The 11860-nt window shown below is 66.0% G+C and overlaps 1 protein-coding gene across 1 annotated transcript; it reads right to left on the bottom strand.

Annotated features, from left to right (window-relative positions):
• Positions 1-329: 329 nt before the first annotated feature.
• AIRE (autoimmune regulator) lies at positions 330-10400 on the bottom strand. Its single transcript, XM_012539048.2, has 14 exons — positions 10254-10400; positions 9551-9725; positions 9038-9193; positions 8596-8670; positions 7934-8047; positions 6992-7137; positions 6740-6820; positions 5706-5821; positions 4591-4690; positions 3833-4015; positions 3090-3211; positions 2856-2952; positions 1440-1508; positions 330-410 (listed from the first exon to the last, which is right to left on the bottom strand). Exons 1-14 carry the CDS (start codon positions 10398-10400, stop codon positions 330-332), a joined length of 1662 nt encoding a protein of 553 aa, XP_012394502.2.
• Positions 10401-11860: the final 1460 nt, after the last annotated feature.

Below are 11860 nucleotides of genomic sequence, written 5' to 3'. Positions count from 1 at the left end.
CCAGCCAGCTCAGCCTACACGACGGGCACCAGAAACACAGGGGAACAGACCCCCCCCGCCCCGAAACAAGCACACTGCACTGGAGAGCATGTCGAACCCACAGAAGTGACTTTAATTTCAGCGCACACGACGGCTTTGTGCCGCCACAGGCACGGCTGCTGACAGACTGGCTGTCGACGGCACTCGGAACGTCGCAGCGCCTGGTCCTAACCTCCCCCTCGGTCCCTTTCCAAGCCAGTGGCCGTGCGTGTGAGGTCTGCTCTGGCGCTGGCAGCGTCCTCAGGTGCTGCCCGCCTCCTCCCACGCTGCCTGAAGGCGGGGGTCCTGGATCAGCAGGGGAAGGTGGGCGCCTCGGCCACCGGGCGGGACATGCTCTGGATGGCCCACTGCAGGATGCCGTCGAAGGAGTGCTGCACGACAGAGCAGAGAGCGGGGCTTGGGCCAGAACCTCGGGGCACAGGCGTGCCTGCCCTGGCCTCCAGGGCCACCTGCGTCATAAACATCGTGGTGGGAAGGTGCTATCCAACCCAGCCCTCCTATACAGAGATGCGGAAACAGGGGGCACGCCTCATCCCACACTCCTCCTCCGAGCTTCCTGTAAGCCCAGGCACAGCCACCACGGCTGTTCTGTCAACTGGTGGCCTCTTCCCGGATGTCTCGGCAGGACCAGCTCCTTCCCTCACTCTGCCCAGCTCTGCGCAGGGCCTGACGCTCCAGCGGGACTGGAGGCGCCGTGGGAATGCCTGATATTCCAGCAGAACGGGGGTGACCTGCTCCACAGGGGCTGGTGAATCTGCCCCACTCTGCCCACCTATGTTGGCACCTCGGGTCACCCCGGCCCTCTTGGGGCCTCTAGAGACAGCTTCGGTGTCTGGGACCTGCCCGTGCTTGGCCCAGCACCCAAGGCAGGGCCCCCGTGGTCAGCTGGGATCCCCAAGGTGCCACGCCAGGCCCCTGAGGACACGTACTGGCCACCTGGGGTCTGGGGGTGGCTGGAGGACTTTAACCTTTTCTAAAAGCCACCTTTTCTTCCCAGTGATTCTAGCTGTTCATCGTCGGGTGGAGGGGCCTGGGTTGAGGAGGGGGAGGGAGGGATGTGCAAGGGGGCGTGGTCCCAGAGTGCCTAGCCCCAGGGAAAGTCACGGCCTCCACATCAGGCTTCAGTGGCCCCGGCGCTGGTTCCTGCAGCTGCCAGCTCTCCAGGGTCCAGGCCCTGGGACCTCCAGGGCAGCTAGAAAGGGGAGCAGCTTGGGGCCCGCTCTGGCTCGTTTGTGCGCGGAGGGGCCAGCGCCCTCTGGGGTGACGTGGGCCTGTGGCGTCCAGCGTTCCCAGCACAGGGGCTTCCAGCTGCTCCCGTGGCCTGAGAGCTGGCTGCTTCAGAGGCCGCGGAGGTGGAGGTGGACGGGGGCGGGTGTGGCCCCAGCCAGGTGACGTGTTACCTCACTCAGGAGGGACTCCAGGTCATCCCTGTGCAGAACTGGCTCGTGAACAGCAGAATCGTCCCCCGCCTGGAACCCAGAAAAGGGAGGAGGTCAAGCCACCTTCCGCACCCCTGCCGGGCTCATCCCCACAGCAGCAGGACTCCCTACAGAGGCAGCAGCAGCGGTTAGAGGCGGTGTCCGCGCCAGGGCAGTGGGGTGCTGCGCGCTCCTCCAGGCGGGACCCCGGGAACTGAATTCTAACATCCGGCTCCGGAGGCAGAGTGGGCGCGGGTGAGCTCGGGGCTGCCTGGCCAGGTCCCTGCCACCCCTCTGGGGCAAGGACCAGCTGGAAGGGACCCTGTCACCGATGGGAAACGTGAGGCCCAGACAGGAAAGAGCTTGGTCCCACAGCCACTCTTCAGCCACCCAACAAGCCTGCGGGGCCAACCGTGCCCCTGAGGGGCGAGGGCCAGAGCTGGGGACGTGGCACACTCCCTGTGGCTCGCAGGCTAGGCGGAGCGAGGCCATGCTAAGTGGAACCACATGCAATCGCCCAGTCTGTAGCTCAGATCAGCCAAATCTCGGGAACTTCTCCAGCCCTTGATGCCACTAGCCCTGGGTGAGGGCTTGGCACACACAGTGCAGAGGGCTGGGGATCCGGAGAGAGGCTTCCAGAAGGAGCGGAACGCCAGTAGGTGTGAGCCCTCTTGTGCCCAGTGCCTGGGGTGCCGTCACCCACCGTGCGTGCAGGGGATTACGAGGCGGGACTGGGAGGTAGGACGGACCATGGACGGGGGTAGGACATCACCACCCCGGGCCCCCAAGGATTCTTCAGGGGCAGGGATGTGGGCAGGAAGGCCCCTGCTGTGGGTGGTCGGGGCAGATGCGCCACCTTCTGCAGGCCTCTGCGCAGGAGACACACAGGCCTCCCTGGCTCTGAGGGAGCCCTGGGAAGCGAAGGTCCAGTGAGGCTGGTCCCTCCTCCCCAAGGTCCCAGGGCCCAAGGCTGCTGGAGGATTGGAGGCGAGATGACACGGGTGGAGTCACACGTCTCTCCTTCCGCTCTCCCCTGCCCCGCCCCACCGCGAGGATGAGGATGGCGCTCCCTGCACAGGGCACTCCGGGGGGTGCGGAAGGGGCCAGGGCAGCTGGGGGGTTAGCGGAGCTCTGGGCCTGCAACCAACCCCAACCGGCGGCTGCATAGCCGCTGTGGCTTGGGAGGGTTGCCTTTCTCTGCAGATTTAAGGTATCAGACGGGAGTCGATTTAAACAAATATATCGTATGTACAGAATAAACACATGGTCAGGTTTGGTGCACACCCGCGAAGCTGGCGCCCGGGCCGGGGCCTCCCCTGGAGATGCGGGGTCCTCCCTCACCTGCGCCCCAGGGCCGGCGGCGGCGGCTTTGGCGATGAGCTTGGGGGTCCCGGGAGCCGGGCGGGCGGGGCTCAGGGCAGGAGTCGCGGCGGGCGGCCCCTCCCCGGGGGCCGGGGCGGGGTCTCCGGAGCAGGATTTGCAGCGCAGGGCGGTCCTGGCGAGCGGAGGAGAGGCTGCAGGCTGCCGGGGCTGGGGCAGGGCTGGGAGTGCCCTCTGCACCCCGCAATCTTAAAGCCGTTGGGGGGTCGCCGGCCCTCCCCCTCCCCCTCCCGGTCCCGGCCCCGTACTCACCCGGGCCGGGCAGCGCCGGCGGGGAAGTGGCAGCGCCAGTGGAAGGCGGCGGCGCAGTGCGAGCACCGAAGCGCGTCCGTGCCGTCCCCGCACACTCCGCACCTCGCGCCGGGCGCCGGGCCCTGCAGACGGACCACGGCGGGGTGACCGGGGGCCGGGGAGGGGCGCACGGCCCCGGGACCCCTCCGGGAGGGGCGCACGGGGTGGGGGGCGAGTCCGAGGTTTCGGGATCGAGGCCTAGAGAGGTCAAGGGCGCCCCAGCACCTTTGGGCTGCAGCTTGGTGAAACTAGGTGTCCTGTCTTGGTCCCCCTTGGTGGGCCCGGACCCCCTTCAGGGCTAGTCAAGGGAACCCAGAAGGGCGTCCGTTCCAGAGGAGGCAGGAGGGCCTGGGAGACCTGGGGCTGCGAACTCTACCCACTTTATCGTCCTGCCCTTGTGAGGGGGCTTTCGAGAGTGATGAGAGAACGGTCGCGTCCTCTGGAATCCCTCCAGCAGCCCCCTTCCCTTCACCCTCCCCCGCAGAGCCCGCACCTCGTTCTGGGTAATCTAGCAACCCCAAGAGCCCCTGGGCCTCCCTCCAGCCTCCTCCACCCGCCCTCCCCGCGGCCCCCACCCCTAACCTCCATCTGAATCCTACCTCCTTACCCCCGCCTGTCACTGTCCTGTTTCAGGCTCACCGGGCTGCCCCTGTAGACCCTGAGCTCCCTGAAGACAGCCACCCTGACCCTAGCACCCCGCTCACCTGCTGCCCCTCAGGGCCCACACACAAGAGGGGGTGCAGGGCCGAGGGGTCCAGCACAAGCGGGGGGGCTGCAGGAGGTGAGGCCAGCAGGTGCTTGTAGGTGACCGCAGCATCCATTCCAGCGGGGCGCTCGCTGGGCGGTCCCCTGGCCTCCTCTCCCGCTGACCTCAGTGCCAGGAGGACCTGGAACCGGAGGGTCGGTTCTGAGAGGTGTTGCAGGGGACTTGCCCAGCACCACCCAGGAGTTAGTGACCGCTGGGGCCCTGGGAACCGGGGGCTGGCGTCGTGGGGAAGAGCGCCACATTGGGTGGGAAAGGCCCGGGTGCCGTTCCCGGCTCTGTGGTCCCAGCAAGTTCCCTGACCCTTTCCCCATCTAAAGGCGGGGCCCCGTGGCCCTCACGGGCTGTCGGAGTACACACTCGGCATATGCTGGGGCACGCATCGTATCCGTTGTGACTTTGCGGTAACAGAACACTTAGAACATTTTTGGAGAATGTTATCGGTGGTCGAAGTGCGTCCCCTGTGTTGGGCTGATGGAGCTGAAGGCCCCAAAGCAGAGGACTGAGAAGCGGGGCCGTTGTAAGGGCCGCTTCCCGGTGGCCTGCGCCCCCGTGGTCCCACAGGAGAAAGCGGAATTGACGGGGCCAGGCCAGGGTGGGGGGCACGTGGCTCTCTGGCTGGGGCAGGCCCGACCCACAGGAGTGGCCAGGAGGCGGGCAGCCGGCGGACAGAGGGCCTGGGAGTGGGCCTGTGTGTACCGGGGTCTCTGCAGGCGGCTCCTGGGGCCGGGGCTCCTCAGCCCGGGGCAGGTCCCGCTGGGCTCTTCCCTGGAGGCAGCTGGAGCACCTCCAGGTCCCGCTGGTCGCGTTGTCACCGGCCAGAGACATGCAGGGCGAGGCAGAGGGGACAGTGGACTCCCAAGCCCGCAACACAGGGGAGGCCTGAGGGCTTCTCCAGGTCACCCTTTCCGTTCCCCCATGGGGAAACTAAGGGCACGGGCAGAGCCACGGGGGAAGGGCCTGCCCGGCCGGTGAGCAGGAGAGCCCGGGATGCTGGGGTAGCTAAGCCTGCTGGGGCGGCCCTCGCCAGCCTGGCACGTCACCCGAGTGCTTCTCGGATGAGCCCCAAGAATTCCCGACACCCGCGAACCTGCAGCGGCCTGGCCTGGGCCTGGCTCTCACGGGCCCTGCCTTGCAGGTCGGGCCTCCCTAGGCTGGCCTCCCTCGATTCCACGGGGGGACAGTGCCCAGTAGAACAGGGGCCGGTCAAGGGCAGGAAGGAAGAGAATGGAAGGCGGGCAGCATTGAGCAGAGCTGAGGGATGACCCGGCCAGAGATGTGACCTGGTCAAGGTCGTGCGGTGAGCGGGGCAGGGTCGGGGCGAGAATGCCCACCCAGCGCTCCGCCCTGCACCCAGGCCGCCCTGACCTGCGGAAGCTGCTGGTAGCGGACAGCGCTGTCCCGGGGGGCCGGGGCAGGGGGCCTTGCGCTGGACCTAGCCTGGGCCCCCACTGGCCCTTGGGGGGCAGCTCTGCGGCCTCTGTGCTCCCCAGCCCGACTTGGAGTCAGACCCTGCTTAGTGCCGCTGGTCGGCTGCTTGTGGCGCTCTGGGCTGGGGGAGATGGGGCGAGATGGGACGGGACGGCCGTCCCTTGCCTTGGGGCTCAGCGGCCTGCTGGCCAGGCTGGGGGGGACAGCGCGGCCACGCGGGGACGTGGGTGGGAGGATCCCGGGCCCCAGCCCCACCGCCCGGCGACCTGAGCCAAGGCCCCCTCCCAGGCTGGCCTCACTGCCCATCCCTGGAGTGGAGACACTGCTGGGCGGCCTCCCACTCAGGGCGGGCCAGTGAGGAGGCTGGGCGGGGCCAGGCCCACCTGGGGATCTGGTGGAGCGGGGGCGTCAGGCAGGCCAGGTGGAAGGCGCGGGGGCAGCCGTCGCAGCAGAGGAGCTCCCCGCCGTCCCTGCACGCCGCACACTCATCCTCGTTCTTCTGGCGCGGGTGAGAGACACGCGGCGTCTGGAAGACCCGGGATGGGGCAGCGCCCTCCCCGAGAGACGCCCCTCGCCGGCTCCCTGCTGAAATCCCGCCCTGACTGCCTGCTCCCCAGGGCTCCCCAAGGCCCCCCCACCTCTGAGACTCTAGCCCCGAACACCTGCTGGCCCATCCCTCTTGGGAAGATCGGTCCTTAAGGAAGGCTGGTTCCTCGCGGGTGCCTGTGCTCCAGGCGGCCCCAAGACCACACGGCCACACCCACGGGGCAGCGGAGGGGCAGGCCCAGCGGTGTTCCCGTTGGCCCTGGTCACCCGCTGTCCCCTCCGCCTGAGGCCTGCTTGCGCCCTTGCCTGGATAGCACCCACCGTGCCCCCCTGGACGCCACTTCCTTCAGAAGCCCCCCGGGGACTACAGGGCTGGGCAGCCCCTCACAGTGATGAGCGCACTCATTGTAGCAACCCCCCCCCAGGCCCCAGCAGCCCAGGAGCTCCTGGGGGCAGGCGTGAGTCCTTCTCATTTCCTCGTTCCCCGGGGGCCAGCACAGCGCCTGGCGGGGGTGTCGGGATCCCCGGCAGAAACGGTGCTGGGAGCCCAAGGGCGTACGTGACGCTTGGGTTCCTGGCTCCTAGCAGGGGACACAGCCATACCAAGGGCCCAACTGTGAGGCGTGGGACAGCTGGCAGCCGGACCGAACGCTGTGCTTTTAAGAGCCTGGGAGGACTCACGTGCTCTAACTTATGTGAATTTTTACAATTGCGTATTATCAGAAAAAAATGCTATTAAAAGTAAAGTGTTCCACCCTGTGAACAGAAGCTTAGACCTCTGTCCTCCGGTCCCTGGAGTGACTGCCCTGGACAAGCGGCAAATCGGCAGGAGGCCCCGCCCTCAGGATCCTGGGGGCGCTCTGAGCGTTACCTGGTGCAGCTGGGGCTCACTGGGAAGGGCAGGGGGTCCCGGGGCCCTGTCCCGCTGGCCTGCCCTCGAATCGCCTCCACCCTGCCAGGGAGAAGAGAGAGGGTCACCAGCAGGGGAGGCATTCGGGCGGGAGGGGCAGTCCCCAGCCCCAGCAGAGCTCCCCACCAGAGGTGACAGGACGCTGCTGCCCCGGGTGCTGGGGGAGGGGGCGGAGGGCCAGGCCTCCCCAGGGGCGGTCCCAGCAGCGCTCACAGGGGCAGGAGCCTGGGTCCCCTTGGCTCGGACCAACGTCTTCAGGCTGCTGCCGCTTCGGGTCTTGTTCTTTGCCCCACTGGGGTCTTCAAACTTGCTGGGAGTGTAAAACTCCCCCCCAACCTGGATGCACTTCTTGGAGCCACCTGGGAGGAGACGGGGAGGGGGGGGGGCCTGGCAGGGAGGCTCTACAGCTGGCTGTTCCTCCCCCCACAAACCCCACCCCAGTCAGCTCTGGGCCCCGGGTCCTGAACACAGCAGGGATTCTCTGCTGGGGGGAAGCACGTCTCCCAAATTCTCATCCACTCGGAGTCTCGGAATGCAGCCTTATTCGCAAGTAGGGTCTTTGTAGATGTTAAGATGGGCTTGCACTGGACCGAAGTCCAAGGACAGCATCCTTATGAGAAGACGAGAGGACGCAGAGAGACACAGGGAGGAGCCTCTGTGGCGAGGAGCTGGAGTGATGTGACCACAAGCCGGGGCATGGGGGTTGCCATGAGCTGGAGGAAGCAGAGAAGCCTCTGCCCTAGAGCCTCGGAGGGAGCAAGCCCGGCCCCGCCCACACCTTGATTTTGGTGTTTCTGTTGCTTTAAGCCACCCCGTTTGTGGCAACTCGTCATAACAGCCCTAGGAAACTACTTGGGACCGTCCCTTGTGGGTGAGCCTGGAGCCCGCACCAGCTCCCAGGGTCCTCGGCGTCCCCAGAGGGTGTGCGGCACAGGGAGTGGAGGAAGGAGGAGCTGCAAGGATGGGGCGGGCGGGGCTGGGGCCGCAGGTTGTCCAGCTTAGAGTCCAGGAGTTCCCCAAGCCCTGCCCAGAGCATCCGCTCCAGAGACGGCAGACCCACTGCAGGGAGTAGGGGTGCCTTGTCCATGCTCCGGAGCCACCGGGGAGCTAAGCGGGACGTGGATCCCTGGCAGCCCCTCCCCAAGCGCCGTCTACCTGCCTCAAACACCTGCTGGATAAGGATCCCCTCCACGGCCCCGCGGGCTCCTGGGACGTCCCCAGATGACACGGCCATGGCTCTCTGGACTGAAGCGGACATGGCCTGAATTCCTGGGGAAAGGAGCACCAAATGGGGGGTCACCTGTTGGGACGATGGCTCCTGAGCACGGGCAGTGGGGAGTGCGGGGCGTCTGGGCAGCAGAATCCTTCCTTCTTTCCACACAGGGCAGGCTGGGGAGGGGGTCCAGCCCCTCCACAGACAGACAGACAGCCCACACGTAAGTGCAGAGATGGGCCATGGAGTGCGTGTGCGTGTGCGTGTACACGTATGTGGTGTGGTCTGGTGTGTGGTGTACGAGCCGTCCGAACCCAGCTGGCGGGAATGAACAGAGACGCTGGGATGTGGCCCTGGGCTGGGCTGGGAGGGAGGCAGGGTGCCCAGAGCCTGCCCTCAGGCCAGCACCAGGGGCCCATGGGAGGTCTCCAGGTCCCAGGTTGCATCTGGCCAAGGGACAGGGGGTATTCTCTGGAGGAAGCAGGGTCGGAGCTGGCCCTGAAGGATGGGGCACTCAGAGGGGCATAGGTGGGGTGACCCCAGGCCAGCATGGTCCCAGCTCCCAAGACGGACCCCTGACCCCCAGACCTGGGGCCTGGCTCACCGTTGCCCAGCGGGAGGCGCTGTGGCTCTGCGTTGCTCTCTGACTTCTTGGAGGGCTTGGCCTTGACGTGGGAGCCTGTCGGGGAGCAGGGACAGCCTGGCCCTCCTCCCGCTGCTGGGCCAACGCCAGGGCGCAGGTGGGAGAGTGCCAGGTGGGGTCTCCCGGACTCTGGTGTGTCCCCTTGCTTTACCGGGCTCTGGTGTCCACATCAGGAGACAGGAAGTACACCCACCTGCCTACTCACAGGGCCCGGGGGTCAACAAGGGCTGCGGGGCTCATACAGGGGGTCCGTCCAAGTCCCCAGAGGGACCTCTGCCAGGCTGACTCTGGGCCAAGCAGGAGGAACAGATGCTCCCGGACCAGGTCAGGGAGGGGGAGTGGTCAGGGGGTGTAAGGCTCCGTGAGGGGATCTGTGAGCCCACCGGCTCCTCAAGCTGGGTACCTGGGCTGGAGGTGCCCCTCGGGGACAGAGCTGCCGGCGGGGTGGCCCTCGGTTCCTCCAGGGCCTTCCTCTTGGTGGGAGGCCTGGGCAGCAGCACGGTGGCCTTGGGGCCAGCCGGGGGCCTCCTCCCCTTCCGGGGCTGGCTGAGGTCCACATCTGCGGGCGTGTGCAGGGCCAGAGGCTGAGCTTCAAGCCCAGAACCGACGCCCCGTTCAGGCAGGTGAGGCCTCAGCTCTTTGCTCTTAGAAGCCAAGATGGTCTAGGTGGTGTCCGGGGCTCCCTAAACAGCCCCACGCCTCCCCTCTCACAGTCCAGCTGGGGCTCAGAGGATGACTCCTGCTGCCAGCCCCAGGGAGGGAGGCCGAGCCGGCCGGGACCCAGCCCCAGTGCCCCCAGCTTTGGGGAAGCCGTCTAGGATGGGCTGCGGCCGGGACCCAGCCCCCAGCGCCCCCCACCTTTGGGGAAGCCGTCTAGGATGGGCTGCGGCCGGGACCCAGCCCCCAGGGCCCCCACCTTTGGGGAAGCCGTCTAGGATGGGCTGCAGCCGGGGGTATCTCTCCAGGTTGTAGTCCTTGAAGAGGACCCTCCAGAAGTCCAGGATGACGGCCGCGTCCTGGGTCAGGAGCCACGAGAGGAGCGCGTGGAAGGCCTGTGGGCAGCCCTCCTTCTCCTTCAGACGCAGCGTCTCCTGAAGCAGAGCGGGAATGGGGGCCCCGCCCTTCCCGGGTACCCCCCTTCCTGCCGGCTCCACTGCGGGACCAGAGGGCAGATGCTGACCCTGAGGAGGCCGCTGGAGACTTGGGCACCTGTGTCCATCCCCTTGGCTTGGGGCAGGTGGGGGATGGCAGGGGGGTGCTGGGGTGAGGTGGGGGACCACCTGGAATTCATCTTAGGAGACTGGGCTCAACTTGGAGGGAGGCTTGGGGAGGGCTGGGAGGGGGCTTTGGGGATCTGGGGGGGGCACCGGAACTTGTCTTGGAGACCGTTCGCTCCGCTGGCGGGTGGGGCGTGGGGCAGGCTGCGGGTTAGCGGCAGGGACCTTACCCTGGCGCTGGGGCTTGGGGGCGGGAGGGGCTTGGGGGCGGGAGAGTGGGGAGGGGCGGGGCTGGGGAGGGTCCCTCTGGAACGGGTCTTCCGCGACCTTGCCCGCTCCTGGGCGCGGGCGTGGGGAAGGCTGGGGCGTGTTGCTGGGTCGCTGGTCTGGATAGGGGCCCACCTGGAATTTGTCCTCGGGGACCACGTCGTGGTCGACCAGCGCGTGCAGCAGCGGGAAGGCGCTGTCCACGGCCACGGCTATCTCCGTGCGGTGCAGCCTCAGGAGGCGGCGCAGCGCCGGGTCCCCACCGGCCCGGGCCTCGCCCATCATTGCAGGGTCGGGGACACGGGACTGGGTGCCCGCTCTCCCCGCTTGGGGTCCCGCGGCCTCGGGGTGCCGCTGGACTTGTGGGGTGTCTAGGCCGTGTCAGCCTCCTGGCCCTGGCGCACCCCCTGCGCCGCCGGGCACCTGGGTGGGCACGCCTGGCCCGGGAAGAGGGAGCCCCAGGTGCTTCCTCCGGCCTCCGCGGGTCTGAGCTCACGGCCCGGGTTTCTATTATACCGGGCTCTCCTTGGAGAGAGCAGAAGCCGCTCAGCCCGAGCCAATCAGGGCCCAGGGAGCTTCCTCAGGGGCAGGAACGGAAACTTCCCTGTAACCCGAGTGCTAGATGGTCCCATACACCTGCCAGCCCCCTTGTGCACCCGCCAGCAGGCTGCTGGCTTTTCTTTCCTTTTTAAAGAAGCCTCTGGACTCAATTCCCAAAATGCGGTTGCAGCCAGCATCCCACAGGGCCCTGTTCGAATGGGGAAAAGCCAGGACAGGTGTCTTCCCCTCACCTGGGGCGCAGTGTCAGACACGAGCAGGGGCTATCCAGGTGCCCCAGCAGCTGGGAGAGGCAGCACGGGAAGCCTCCACGGGGCTGCGCGGGGGCAGAGTCCCTGGTGGGGAGTGGGCACCGCTGCCACCGTCGCAGCAGCTGCTCAGGGTCTCAAGCCTGGGGCTGTAGGAGGAGGTACCCACCTGATGGGGTATGACGAGTGCATGTCAGTGGGTTCAGAGCTGGGCATTGCCTGGAGGCTGGTGTTGCTGGGCAAGTTGCTTTCCTTCCTTGACCTTCAGTCCTCTCATTTTTTTGTCTTTTTGTTCATTTTTTTATTATTGGGCTATAGTTGTTCTGCAGTGTCGTGTTAGTTTCTACTGTACAGCGAAGTGGAGTTCCCTGTGCTATACAGCGCGTTCTCATTAGTTATCTATTTTATACACAGTAGTATATATATGTCAGTCCCAATCTCCCAATTCATCCCACCCTCCCTTTCCCCCCTTGGTGCCCATACGTTTATTCTCTACGTCTGTGTCTCTATTTCCACTTTGCAAACACAGTTTCATCTGTACCATTTTTCTAGCTTCCACATATATGAGTTAATACACGATATTTGTTTTTCTCTTTCTGACCTACTTCACTCTGTATGACAGTCTCTAGGTCCGTCCACATCTCTGCAAATGACCCAATTCCGTTCCCTTCCATGGTTGAGTAACATTCCACTGTGTATATGCACCCCGTCTCCTTTATCCATTCACCCGCCAGTGGGCATTTAGGCTGCGTCCAGTCCTCTCATTTTTAAAATGAACACACTCCACTGGGAGTCCCCAGCTGATACCCACCTTCTACTTCCTCCAGGTGTGTTAGAAAGTAAGGCTTCTAGCAGGCAGCTGGCCCCATGGACAGACATCCTGTGTATGGGCCATGGGAACCTCTGTCTTTGTGGGGCTCACAGCCCAGGAAGGGG

This window comes from Orcinus orca, chromosome 5 (assembly GCF_937001465.1).
Source record: "Orcinus orca chromosome 5, mOrcOrc1.1, whole genome shotgun sequence".
NCBI lineage: Eukaryota > Metazoa > Chordata > Mammalia > Artiodactyla > Delphinidae > Orcinus > Orcinus orca.
This window is presented reverse-complemented; position numbering and strand designations above follow the sequence as displayed.